The 12,100-nt window shown below is 63.4% G+C and overlaps 2 protein-coding genes across 2 annotated transcripts in view; both read right to left on the reverse strand.

Annotated features, from left to right (window-relative positions):
• Positions 1-9,255, reverse strand: CCKBR (cholecystokinin B receptor). Its single transcript, XM_077341041.1, has 5 exons — positions 8,707-9,255; positions 7,115-7,366; positions 6,405-6,660; positions 3,074-3,201; positions 1-2,428 (listed from the first exon to the last, which is right to left on the reverse strand). The coding sequence occupies exons 1-5, from the start codon at positions 8,816-8,818 to the stop codon at positions 1,884-1,886; spliced, it is 1,293 nt and encodes a 430-aa protein (XP_077197156.1). The 5' UTR covers positions 8,819-9,255; the 3' UTR covers positions 1-1,883.
• Positions 8,908-12,100, reverse strand: part of CNGA4 (cyclic nucleotide gated channel subunit alpha 4) — a 21,316-nt gene continuing 18,123 nt past the window's right edge. Inside the window, exon 8 of the mRNA XM_077341005.1 lies at positions 8,908-9,135. Within this exon, the coding sequence (XP_077197120.1) occupies positions 8,908-9,135 (228 nt within the window). The remainder of the gene's footprint in view (positions 9,136-12,100) is intronic.

Here is a 12,100-nt window from a genome sequence, read left to right on the forward strand (position 1 = left end):
TGTTCAGCCAACCCACTCAGAGGCATGGGGGCTTGGAAAGGGCCCAAGCACCTGCCCTCCCGCCCCCCACTCGGCTTCCCTGGAACTTGCCCCATAGCCTGGAGCAGGCAGAGACCTGCAGCCCTTGGCCCTGAGGCCAGCTTGTAGAGGACACCAAGGCCAGGTTGTGGGCGCTGGCTGGTGAGAGGCGCCTGGCCCCCCTGGGGAACTGCTGGGCCTCATGCCAGGGCGCTGGAAACCAAACCCGGGAAGCTGGACGAGGCCCCAAGTCACAGCCATGGGAGGCGGGGGACGGGACGGGGGGACAGTGTAGGGGGCGTCATGGTCTGCAACGGTCCCCCTCCAGGGGTCTGGATACTGCAGGAGGGTGGCCTCTGGGCTCTGCAGGGGGCGGGGGCTTAATCTGCCCCCTCCTCCCCCCTCCCATCCCTGCTCTGAGAGCTGAACCCTGGCTGGTGTGAGGGTGAGGGTTAGTGCAGGAGGGCTGCTGGGGATGTGTGTGGGGGGGCACATGGGGGAGGAGCAGAGTCCACAGGCCCGTGGGTGGGTGGGTGTGAGAGAGAGACCATTTCCACTTTCCTGAGGGGGGTGGGTCAGGTTTGAGCAGCTGCAAGAAGCGGTTTGGGTCTGATGACTTTATTGGAGATGCATATAGAGCCTGAGGGGGGCACAAAGAGGTGGAGGGGAGGGGGGATTGCTCCCAGTGCAGACCACACCCCAAAGAGACCCCCTTCCCAGGACTGTAGGCCTCTCGTGGGGGTGGGGGTCTCTCTGCTAGATAAGGACAGTCTGGAGGGAAAGAGCTATGCAAACACAAAGCTCCCCCCCACGCACACGCACACACTAAGGGTCTGAATCAGAGTCACAACACACTTGCAAGTTAAGGATGGCCTTAGACCTTCCATGCCACAGACCGGTGGGTGTAGCAAAGGGCGGGGAAAAGGCATCCCAGCTGAGAACGACACCCCCCCCTCCCCAGACCTCTCCTTGCTTCTTCTCCTTGGGCTGGATTAGTGCTGGTGAAGCCCCTTCCTCTCCTCGTCCCTGAGTGGCCCTGCGAGGGGGAACACCCGCAGCCCCAGGCTGTCTCCCCCCCCCCCCCGCAGTCTCCCTAAAGTAGCGATCCCCAACCTGTGGGTGGCGGACCTCATGTGGTCCGTCGGCTAATTGGAGGTGGGCCCCGAAGGACGCCTTCCCCCCCCCCCCCGGCCCTTTACAACACACTTTGGGTGTCCTTGTCTCCCATCACTCCCAGATGGGACTCTCTCGTTGCAGAGAAACAAGCTCAGGGTTCCCATTGACTTGTCATTGTCACGAGTTAAAATGTCCATGAAAATAAAATGTTCCTTATGTTCACTGTTGTGGCATGTCTGTCTCTTATTTTGAAGGGATGTTTAAACATTGCCATAGAGACCAGAGAGCGTCAGGGCAGTGGTTGAGAGTAGAGGAGTAAACTACCCCCCCCCCCCACCGGGCCTCAGTAAAAGGCGTTGAGTGGTTCCCGGCGTTGAGTGGTCCCCGGTGATAAAAAGGTTGGGGACCACTGCCCTAAAGGACAGACAAGGGTCCAGAGGGGCACTGTGGGGGGGGGGGGCGCAGCTCTCATGGGAAAGAACTCCCCCTTCGGGGCTGGCAGGCAGAAGGCCCTTGCTGCAGGGCCCCCCAACACACCTCAACCTCACCAGGCCCCCTTCGGGTGTGGAGGGGCAGCAGGGCCAGGGTCTTCCTTCCTTCCTTCCTTCCTTCCTTCCTTCCTTCCTTCCTTCCTTCCTTCCTTCCTTCCTTCCTTCCTTCCTTCCTTCCTCCCTTCCTTCTGTCCCCCCACCCAGGGGGCAGGGCAGAGGTGGGGGCGGGATTCGAGGCCTCCTGGCGGGCTGTGTGGGTCAGGGGGGTCCAATGCTGCTTACGGTGGTGTAGCTGAACTTGGAGAGGGAGGCCCCCGTGGCCGTGGCCTCCTCCTCGTCCGGAGGGGGGTGGCAGGGGTGGCAGGAGTGGGGGTGGCAGGGGGCCAGGCAGCAGGCGCAGGAGGCCCCCAAGGCCTTGCGGAAACGCCTGTTCATGAAGCAGTAGATGAAGGGGTTGACGCAGGCCGAGGTGTAGGAGAGCAGGTGGATGAAGGAGATGGGGGTGCCCGCCAGGGCTTGGCGGGCGGCCACGGGGGAGAAGGCCCGCCACGTGTTGGCCACGTAGAGGGGCAGCCAGCACACGAAGAACAGGACCACGATCACCACCAGCATGCGGATGACGCGCTTCTTGGCCTGCAGCTGGCCCGCGGAGCGGCTGACTCGGGCCCGCTCCTCCTTGGAGGGCTCTCCGGGGGTCAGGACCGACAGCTCCACAGCCCCTCCTGCCGACCGGGGCACCGGGAGGTAGCAGCCGTCGCTCTCCTCGGCCGCCGTCAATGGGTGAGCACCCCCGTTCTGCTGAGCTGCAGGGCAGACAGAAGACAAGCCGCTGGGGGGCGCGAGAAGGGAAGAAGGGGCCCAGGAGACGGTGCGTGCGTGCGTCCGTGTGTGTGTGTGTGTGGGGGGCCCAGTCCTCAGAGAACAGGGGAGGCTGTGCTCGCTGGGATGGCCCCGGGTCTGGACAGGCCACATGCTGTCCTCAAAGAAAGCTCCTTTGGGAACCCGGAACCCTGCAGCCCTGAAGGGCGGGCCTCTCGTGCAGCCGGAGGTGCTGGTAGGCACAGGGAACCACCAGGGTCAGGGAGGGCCAGTGGCTCAGGGGCAGGCCCAATGTGCGTCCTCTCCATCTCCTCCGTCCAGCAAGAGGGTTGCGGAGGGAACTCCCTGCTTGCCCTTTCAGCGGTGAGTGTGTGTGTGGGGGGGTGGAAATCAGGACTGGGCCACGGGGGTCATTCTGGGCAAGAGTGTGGCCGCACCCCAAGAAGTGGAACCCGCCCAGCCCACTGGCTGAAGCACGGGGTGGGGGTGGGGGTGGGGAGTCGCTGAAGAGCAGTGTGTCGACCCTCCCCAAACCCTTTGGTGGCAGCCTTCCTGCCTTCTGCTCCCTCCCCCTCACTGTCTGCTAGAAAGAAGAGGTCCTGTGTCCCCCCCCCCCGCCCCAGACTCACCTTTGGCTTCCTGGCAGAGGCCCATCTCAAACTGCACGCTGCGGTAGAGCTCCCAGGAGATCAGGCCGTAAGCCACAGACATCACCAGTCCCGGGACCACGAAGAGCGTGACCAGGAGCAGCACGTACCTGGGGAGGGGGAAGGAAGGGGTGGGTGTTACTCCTGAGGAACCGGGGGGGGGGGAGAGCTGGCTCTGGGGGGCCAGCGCCTGTGAGGTCCCCGATCTTCCTCCCCAGCGGATTCCTGCAGCAGCCTACAGAAGGGGAGTCAGACAGGAGGGACCCTGCCTGGGCTGCTCTTGGCAGAGCTCAGAAGCCAAGGAGGGCCAGCCCCAGTTTGTGCCTGGGGGGAGAGGGAGACCCCTAAGGGGGATGGGGCAGCCAACAGGAGCCCCCCTCCAAACAGCTCTTGCCTGGGAAACGTCCGTGACCCATTGTCAGCACTTCCCCCCCCCCCAGAGGAGGAGTGTGGCTGAAGCAGGGCTGCTGGCTGGGAGGCGGGCCGGGGAGGAGGGGGAGGCGTTCACGGAGAATCTCCCGAGAGCCAGCCCAGTGTCCTTGTGAGAAGCAGCCACCTCTAATATGACGAGCCGGGATGCTTCCACACTCCTCCTCCACAAGCAGCCAGATGAGTGACCTTGGGCCAGTTACAGTTCTCTCAGAGCTCTCCCAGCCCCACTTCCTTCCCAGGATGTCTGTGGTGTCTTGGATGCTTAAGGATGCTTAGGGCTGATCCTGCGTTGAGCAGGGGGTGGGACTAGATGGCCTGTATGGCCCCTTCCAACTCTATGATTCTAGGAGTCTATGGTGGGGAGAGGGAGGGAAGGCAACTGTGAGCCGCTCGGAGACTCCTTCAGGCAGTGAAAAGCAGGGTAGAAAAACCAGCTCTTCTTCTTCCACCAGGGAGCATTTCAGCGACAAAAACATGAACTGCCTTGAGAGCACATGTCTGGAATAACATAGTAAATGCATTTATTAATAGCTCACTAATGCAGGGACATCTTGTGCACATGTATTAATTGTGCCTGGTTTTATTTATAGATCAGCAAGGGCACCAAAAGTAACAGAAACGAGGCATATTTATCTCCAAAGACCCCTCTGAGGAAGCAGCAACAGATGATCTCCCTCAACGGAGCCCCAAACAACTGCCGGCCAGAAGGGACTTCCTTTCTCTGCAAGGCCTTCCGCCCCCTCCCGCCCAGTGGGGCAGATGACCGACTGGCACCCCCTGCTCAGGTGGAGGGAGGCCTCCTTGCTTGGGTTGGTGGCGATTCACCCAACATTCCTCAGGCTTGCTCTTTGACCCCTGGGGCCTCTCTTCTCCCCCCTTCTTCCGGTGCTCCTGCCCACCTCCAAATTGCAGGATATCAGACCAGCTCTCCCGAACTCAAGCCCAGCTTGGTGAACACGTGAATCGATCCCTGGGGCTCACAGGACCACCCCCCCCCCTGCTCGCACAGATGGGTATCACTTAAAGCGGAAGATCCTCATTCTCTCTGGGGTTGAAGTTTGGGTCACTGCTGGAGGAAGGAGCCGAACAGCCCCTCAGCCCGGGAGGGTCACCTCCAGACTAGACTACTGTAACTCGCTCTACGCGGGCCTGCCCTTGTCATTGACCCGGAAGTTCCAATTGGTACAGAATGCGGCTGCCAGGGTCCTCACTAGGACACCTTGGAGGGCCCACATTCAGCCGGTACTCCAACATCTGCACTGGTTGCCAATTTGTTTCCGGATCAGGTTCAAGGTTTTGGTTTTAACCTTTAAGGCTACACGTGGCCTGGGTCCCGCCTACCTACGGGACCGCTTGGTTGCCTATGCCCCCCGCAGGGCCCTTCGCTCTACGGATGCAAATCTACTGGTGGTTCCGGGCCCTCGGGATGTTTGCGTGGCCTCGACCCGGGACAGGGCTTTTTCGGCCCTGGCTCAACCCTGGAGGAATGAGCTCCCGGAAGAGCTAAGGGCCCTGTCGAACTTAACAGCTTTCTGCAGGGCCTGCAAGACGGAGCTCTTCCGCCAGGCATATGGTTGAGGCCAGGGCGGGCAGTCCCGACATTGGATCTGGGCTCCCTGGGTTCAACTGAGTGATCTGATTGCTTCACTCCCATATTAGCAACCTGATGTCCCTCAGCTAGTGTGGGGCAGTTGGGGGGGTTAGCGGGGTTAGTTAGTACTCGCCTGTTGCCCAACATTGATAGTGTGGATTGGTTTTAATGGTTTTAACTATGGGTTTTATTGTAATTTTTATCTTGTAAACCGCCGTGAGACTAAGGGAACAGCGGTATAAAAGTTTAATCATCATCATCATCAACATCATCATGTGTAGAGAAGCTGGCAGGATGGCCAGGACAAAGGATCAAGCAGAACAGGAGCTTTCCATTCAGATCGGCACTTAGGAAGAGCTTTGTAGGGTAGTGACCAGTTCTGTGTCCCCATCGAAGATTGTTTCTGGGGTTAGCAGTTCTGTGTCATCTTGCCGATCTGCCTCCCAGGTGAATGCAAAACTTGCCTTTATCTTTTCTCAGCCTCTGAGGAGAGCTGTGAAACCGGCCCACGTTGTGGCTCCCTGTGCTGATGGGAATGAGGAAGGACTCTGCTGCTTGACCCTCGGCCGTGGCCAGTCGGGCAGCTTCTCTGCAGAATGGGTTGGCAACCACGGCAGGTCATCTTCTCCTCCCGGGATGGAGCCCTCTGCATCAAGCCATGGGGCAGCTGCCCGACATGTCCTGCCTTCAGAGCAGCTCTTTGGTAGCGAAGGTGGGGCAGGGGACAGAAAGCAGCCCCACACACCACCGAGGGCCTGGGACCCTTTCCAAAGGGACCACTTTCCTCCCCACCCCCAACGTCTCCCGGTGAGAATATCCCCCCGGAAGGCTAGCCTCCCAGGCTGAAAGGGGCAACCACCTTTCTTGGGGGGCTTCCAGGAAACAAGCCACTGTTCCACCCACCCTCCCACACCCCCGGGGCCTGAACACCTTGCCGGCGGCAGAAAGGCTGACACGGCAAGCATGGACAGCGTCCTCTCCGCTCCACGCAGTGTCCCCTCCAGGGACGCTCACCAGAAGCCGTGCCCCTCCGCCCCCTTGCCTGAAGGTTGGGGCCAGAAGGGCAGAGGGCGATGCTGGGGAAAGCCTACTGAAGCCCAGGGCCTTTCCTGAGTACCCCAACCCTTTGGGGGAGGGGCACATCAGGGCTTCAGGGAGGCACGGCCAACCCCCACACTGGCGACAGTCCCCCGACGTGGACACGGACATTCTCTTGGGCGATTCATGGGGACTCCCCACACTGGTTGGCAAACCTTCCCCACCTCCAGGCCAGCAGGCGCCATGACTCACCAGGCCTGACTGGCGTGGCTCCCCGGCCAGTTGTGGTGGCAGTGGAAGCTGCCCGGGCGGGCCCCCTGGGTGGTGGTGGTGCTGTAGACCGGGTACGGCAGCATGAGGAGAGCCGAGAGCAGCCAAGTGGCCACGATGACCCGGTAGGCGTGGGAGCGCGTCTGCCACACGCGGGACTGCAGCGGGTTGCAAATGGCGTTATACCGCTCAATGGAGATGGCCACAAGGCTGAAGGTGGAGACGCTGACTGACATGCCTGCAGGGAGGGAGAGGAGGGGTCAGGCTGCCCCCTGCCCTTTTGGCTGGAGCAGCGCAGCCCTGGCCGGCGGAGAGGGAACCCCTCCCCCCAAAACACGCCTGCCGGCTGGGCCCACATCTGGAGCGGCAAAATCCGTCCCGCTGACTCCTGGATGCCCTGCTGAGGTCTCCCCGAGGCCCCCCTCGTCCCCTCCAGAGATTTCCCAACGCAGAGGGGGCAAACCTGGCCTGGAGACAGTGGGCAAAGTGGCGGAGGGCCTGTCCTCCTTCTGCTCACCCCCAGCATGACCATCGGCAGGCTGAAAGCACCCCCTCCCCACCCCACCCCACCCCCCAGCCCAAAGCAGCAGCAGCAGCACTCTCAGCCACAGGGGCCCGGTGCAGTTTGGGGCTGGGTCAGAACCTGCTCTGCTGCCCCACCCCCCCGCACCCCCCGGCCCTTCTGCCCTCACCCATGAGGTAGGACATGGTCTTGCAGACGGCCATGCCGAAGAGAAAGGTCTGCATCAGGTTGGGGATGAGGGTGAAGGGCATGCAGAAGACGGCCACCATGAGGTCGCTGACGGCCAGCGAGAGCATGAAGGAGTTGGTGACGGTCCGCAGGCGCCTGTTCAGGGCCAGCACCGCGATCACCAGCCCATTCCCCACCACGCTGAGCAGGAAGATGGCCGAGTAGAGCAGGATCCGCACGGTCAGCTCCAAGTCTGTGGGGGCAGGGAGGGGAGTGAGAGAGGGGAGGGGACCCGAGTGGGCCATCCAGCCCGACCCACGCCCCCCACAAAGGCCAGGGGGGATGCCTGCCCTTCCTTCTCCGGCCAGCACCCCCCTTGGATGCAGGCAGACTCTCCTCCCCCCAAACTCCCAGACTTCTGCCCCCCCACACCTTGCAGCCGGGAATGGGGGAGGGTCTTTGCTGGGGAACCAGAAGCCCCCTCTGCTCACACGGAGCTGGCCAGGCTTCTGCTACCTGCCGGGCCGCTGAAGGGGCCATAAGCCCAGGCCAGTCTGGCCTGCCCACGTCTGCACCCCCTCCCCGGCCCCTCCAGCTACTCGGCCTCTGTCCAGGCCTGCTGTGGGTGGGGGGCCCTGGGACATAGCCAGGCAGCAGCAGGGAACACCCATCTGCCTCCCCGCAAGGAACCCAGGCGGCCCCTCCTGTTCCTTCTCCCTGGCCGCTGTTTGCCCAGAGATGGCCCCGGTGACCAGGAGATGCGGACCAGCTGGCCATGCCTTCCAGAAACATGCGCAGAGGGCAGGTGGGGGCAGGAGTCGTTGCGGAAGCAGGGAGGGAGGGGGAGCCAGGCAGGCAGAGGGTCCCTCACTGGGCAGCCAGGATGGGGATATCTACAGGATGAACCCCCCCCCCGCAGGATACAGAAGACCCCCCATGCCTGGACAGGTGCCTGGGCTGGCCATGGCTCAGCCCTGAAATGGGTGCTCCCCCCCCCCCCGGGCGCCCCTCTCGGCATTCCCAGGACTGGCTGGACCCTCCCTGGTCTGACTCAGCCGGACTCTTCTGAGAGTCTTATGTTGTTCTGCCAGCCGAAGCCCCCTCCCCCCACCTTTGCAGGAGACCCCTGCGCTCTCTTCCCTGCAGAGGGACCCCCCTAGTTGTCCTGGCAGCTGCTGGGGGCAGAGTCCACCGATTGCCCACCTTCTTCCGGATTCCCACCAGGAGGGCCGGCCGCGGCTCCTTCGGGAGAAATGTCACCGCTTCAGCACCGGCCTCCAGCCACGCCCACCCACCCCCGCGCGAGGGAGAGGCACTCTGTGCATGCTCCGAGACACGGCATGAGCGGGGAGCCCGGGAGGGCAGCGAGAGGGACCGGAAAGAGGGCGGGGGGGGGGTGGCCGAGCGTCGGACCTGCGGCGCCGGGTGGCCTGGGGTGTGGGGTGGGTGGCCGGGGGTGTCCGCAGGGGCCGAGCCCGCCTGCAGCCCACCCTCCCTCCCGCCCTCCCGCGCCTGGCTCCCCCTCTCCCGACGGCCCGCGCGGGCGCTGTAAGGGGTCTCGGCCGGGCTGCCCCCCACCCCCGACAGGCTCACCTCGGGACGGGCGCGGGGCTCTCCCGGCCGGGTCGCAGGCGGTGCCGTTGGCCGTGCCGTTGACGGGGCTGCAGGCCGGCGTGGAGGCGTTAAGCAGCGGCCGCGCCGCCATCCCGCTCGCCCGCCCGGCTCCGGCCCCGGCCCCGGCCCCGGCCAGCCAGCGCGCACGAGGCCGCCCAGCCCAGCCCAGCTCAGCCCAGCTCAGTTCAGCCGCGAACCCACCGCTGCCCAGCCAGCGCCCGACTGGCCCGGCTCGACCGGCCCCACGCAGCCAGGCGGACCGCTCGCCCGCGCCCCCTGCCGGCCGCCGGCACGCCTCGACGGCGCGGGGGCTGCTCGGCCGGAGCTCGCAGGCGGGTGGGCGGGCGCTCTGCCCACGCTCAGACGCCCGCCAGCTCGTCGTCTCCCCCAGGCGCCCGCTACGTGCCGCTCGGCGAGGAGGCGTCGGAGCACGGCCAGGTTGCCCGTCCTCCCTGCTCTCCTCTCCCGGGCGGCGGGGCGCGGCGGCGCCCCCCCCCCCCCCGGCGGCGTCTCCCAGCAGCGGCCGGCCCCGGGAGGCACGGCGTGTTTGCTCGGGGGCACCGGAGACGCCCGCCGCCTGGGCCGCTGTTGACACAGGTGCTGTTTACCTGGCCAGGCGCGAAGAGCCGCGGCGGGCAGCGGCCAAGGGCGTGCTGGGCCCCGGGGGCGGGGAGGGGGATCCCGCCTCTGAGGTAGCCCTCCCGAAGGCAAGACTCCCCCCCATTCCCACCTGGATTAGGCCGGGGCTCCAGGGGCAGACCCCCTCCCCATCAGCCCACCCCCACAACATTTCCAAGCCAAAGGGAACTTGGGCCCTTGACCCCCTTCCCATCCTGGCCAAGTTGGAGACCCCCTAGGGAGGCGGCTGGGTCTGCTGCTTCTGCCACAAGAACAAAAGTTAAGACCCTCAAAAACATTATAGACCCTCATTCTGTACAGATATGCAACCCGGACGCCTGTTAGCCCAACGCCCAGCCAGTGGGGGATTCCAGGGGCAGCCAGCCTCCAGGTGTCCCAGCGGCAAGGCCCCACTATGTGGGATCACTCAGAAAACATTTATCTCCCCGATGTTCTTGAATCTCTCTGTGTGCCTCCAGTGGGCCGGGTTTGGGGCTGGGTTGCCTGTCACACACAGGTGAGGCCCAGCTCCTTCTGCGGTGGGTGTCCATCCTTTGACACCCCCAGACTTTTAAGTACTTTCTCCACATCTAACAGGTTTGCTGTGCTAGAAAACAGACTTCCTGGTCCAATGCCCGGAGGCTGGAGTGGAGTGGGTGGAAGTTGAATCCAGCCAAGTCTGAGGGCCTCTGGCTGGACACCTTTGACCACGGTCAAGTGTGGCTCTGGAGGCCTCCTCATCCACCAAGGCCCCGGTCATAAGCATCGCCCGCCAGGCATCTGACGTCTTTGCCAGGCATGGCAACTTGCACCTCACCAGTCGACCCCCAGCCTCGACCCCCAGAACTGTCACCTCCAGATGAGACTTCTGTAACTCACTCTGTGCACAGCTGCCCTTGAAGCTGTTCCGGTAACTCCAGCTGGCCTGGAATGAAGCAACTCAGCTCTATCCTGGGACCCCATACTGGAAAGCACGTTGAGCACCAGTGCTCTTCCAGTTCCACTGGCCCAAGACTGGAGACTGAATGAGGGTTAAGCTTCTGACCTTTCCTTTCAGAGCCCTAAATGGCCTGGGATCCTTGCAGCCATCAGACCAGCCCTTCCTCAGGGTCTCCTTTGACCCTCCTTTGACAAGGAGCGTTGTCAAAACCTTCGCAGGGTCCCCAGCCCCAAAGACGTAGCACCTTTTGGGCCCTGGCCTGTGGAGGGCTCTCACACCTGAGCTCAGGGCTCTCCGGGACCATCTGGGTGTTGTGCTTAAGAGCGGCGGCTTCCAGTCTCGTGAGCTGGGCTTGATTCCCCGCTCCTCCTCCACATGCAGCCAGCTGGGAGACCATGGGCCGGTCACAGTCCAGTCAGAGCTGTTCTTGCAGAGCAGTTCTGTCAGAGCTCTCTTGGCCCCATCCCCCTCACAGGGTGTCTGTCGCGTGGAGAGGAAGGGAAGGTGATTGTGACCTGCTTTGAGACTCCTTCTGATGGGGAAAAGAGGGGTATTGAAACCAGCTATGCTTCGTTTAGCATCTCTGCAGGGCCTGTAACCCAGGCTGAGGCCAGGGAACAACACCTGGAGGGGGCGGGAGGGCTGGGGGAAGGGCCTTGCCCACCGGCAGAGGAAGGCTTCCCAGAGCCCCTGTCCAGGGGATGCGCACAGGAGATGCATCCAGCCCCAGCAGCCAAAGGAGCCGGAGGGGGGTGTGGGGCCTGCCTTTCGGGGCCTGCGGAGCCTCTCCCCTCTGCTCCTCGCTGCAGCCTTCCCAGCCGCCTTTTCACTTGCTGCTGGTGGTTGAAGTTCTCACGTATGCAGCTCTGGGGATTTGGGGAGAGCTTCTAGTGGAAGGCTAGGAAAAAACCCACACGGTCCATGGAGAGCATATCTGGGTCAAGAAGACAAAGGAGGCTGCAGAGGGAATCCTGGGGCCCAAGGAAGGGCTCTGAGCAGGCGGGTGGGGAGGGGCTCCAGGGCCCGGTGGGGCTGACGGAGGCGCCCCTGAGACCCCCTGCGAGAGCCCCTCCCGGCCTCCTCCCGCTGCTAATTAAATGTTCTGCGGTTGTTGATTTCAAGTGGCATGCCGCAGAAGGCTGAATGAGGGGGTGGTATCTCTTGCCTTCGCTGCCTGCAGAGAACGGGGCAGGCTCAGTGATGTTTCAAGGAAATGACAAGCCGCACCAGGCACAGGAGAGGGGGAACCGGGCCAAGGCCGAAGGTGCAACGGCAGGAAGAGATCTGTCCCGTTACTCAGTTCCCCCGAGTGTTTCGCCCACAGGAAGTCAGCAGGGCTTTGACTCTCTTGGGAAGGAGGCCTGCAAGATGAGCTGATCCCCTGATGAAGCCTCCTGGCAGAATATGCGGGGAATCTGGGGGAATCTCGTGGAGAATAGGAAAAGGTCTTACCTGACGACTGTGCACCCTCGGCCTCGGCCCGGCTTCCGGTCTACAGGTAGAGAGGCTTCAGCTGGGCGTGAAGGCTTCGGATGGCAGCGCCCAGAGAGGGGGAGCCCCAAGGCAGCCAGCCAGAGGCCCAGGGCGGGAATCCAGGCGGCTGGCCTGGCCGAGGAGCCCCCTCTCCCGCCTGCCCCGTGCCGGGTCAGATCAGACAGGGTCAGATCAGGCTGCAGGGGGGGGGGGGCTGGGGCTGGGGCTGGGGCTGGGGCTGGGGCTGGGGCTGGGGCTGGGGCTGGGGCTGGGGCTGGGGCTGGGGCTGGGTCCTGGTGCACAGGAACTGCACATGTGTGGGGGAGGCCTGGGCATTATCGG

This window comes from Paroedura picta, chromosome 6, assembly GCF_049243985.1.
Source record: "Paroedura picta isolate Pp20150507F chromosome 6, Ppicta_v3.0, whole genome shotgun sequence".
NCBI lineage: Eukaryota > Metazoa > Chordata > Lepidosauria > Squamata > Gekkonidae > Paroedura > Paroedura picta.

Excerpts from the sequence above, each read along its gene's own strand:
- CCKBR (XM_077341041.1), bottom strand. The coding sequence starts at position 8,818 with ATGGCGGCGCGGCCGCTGCTTAACGCCTCCACGCCGGCCTGCAGCCCC. Across the intron at positions 7,367-8,706 it reads AGCCCCGCGCCCGTCCCGAG|ACTTGGAGCTGACCGTGCGG; the intron begins GTGAGCCTGTCG and ends CTGCCCCCACAG. Across the intron at positions 2,429-3,073 it reads CCTCTGCCAGGAAGCCAAAG|CTCAGCAGAACGGGGGTGCT; the intron begins GTGAGTCTGGGG and ends TCTGCCCTGCAG.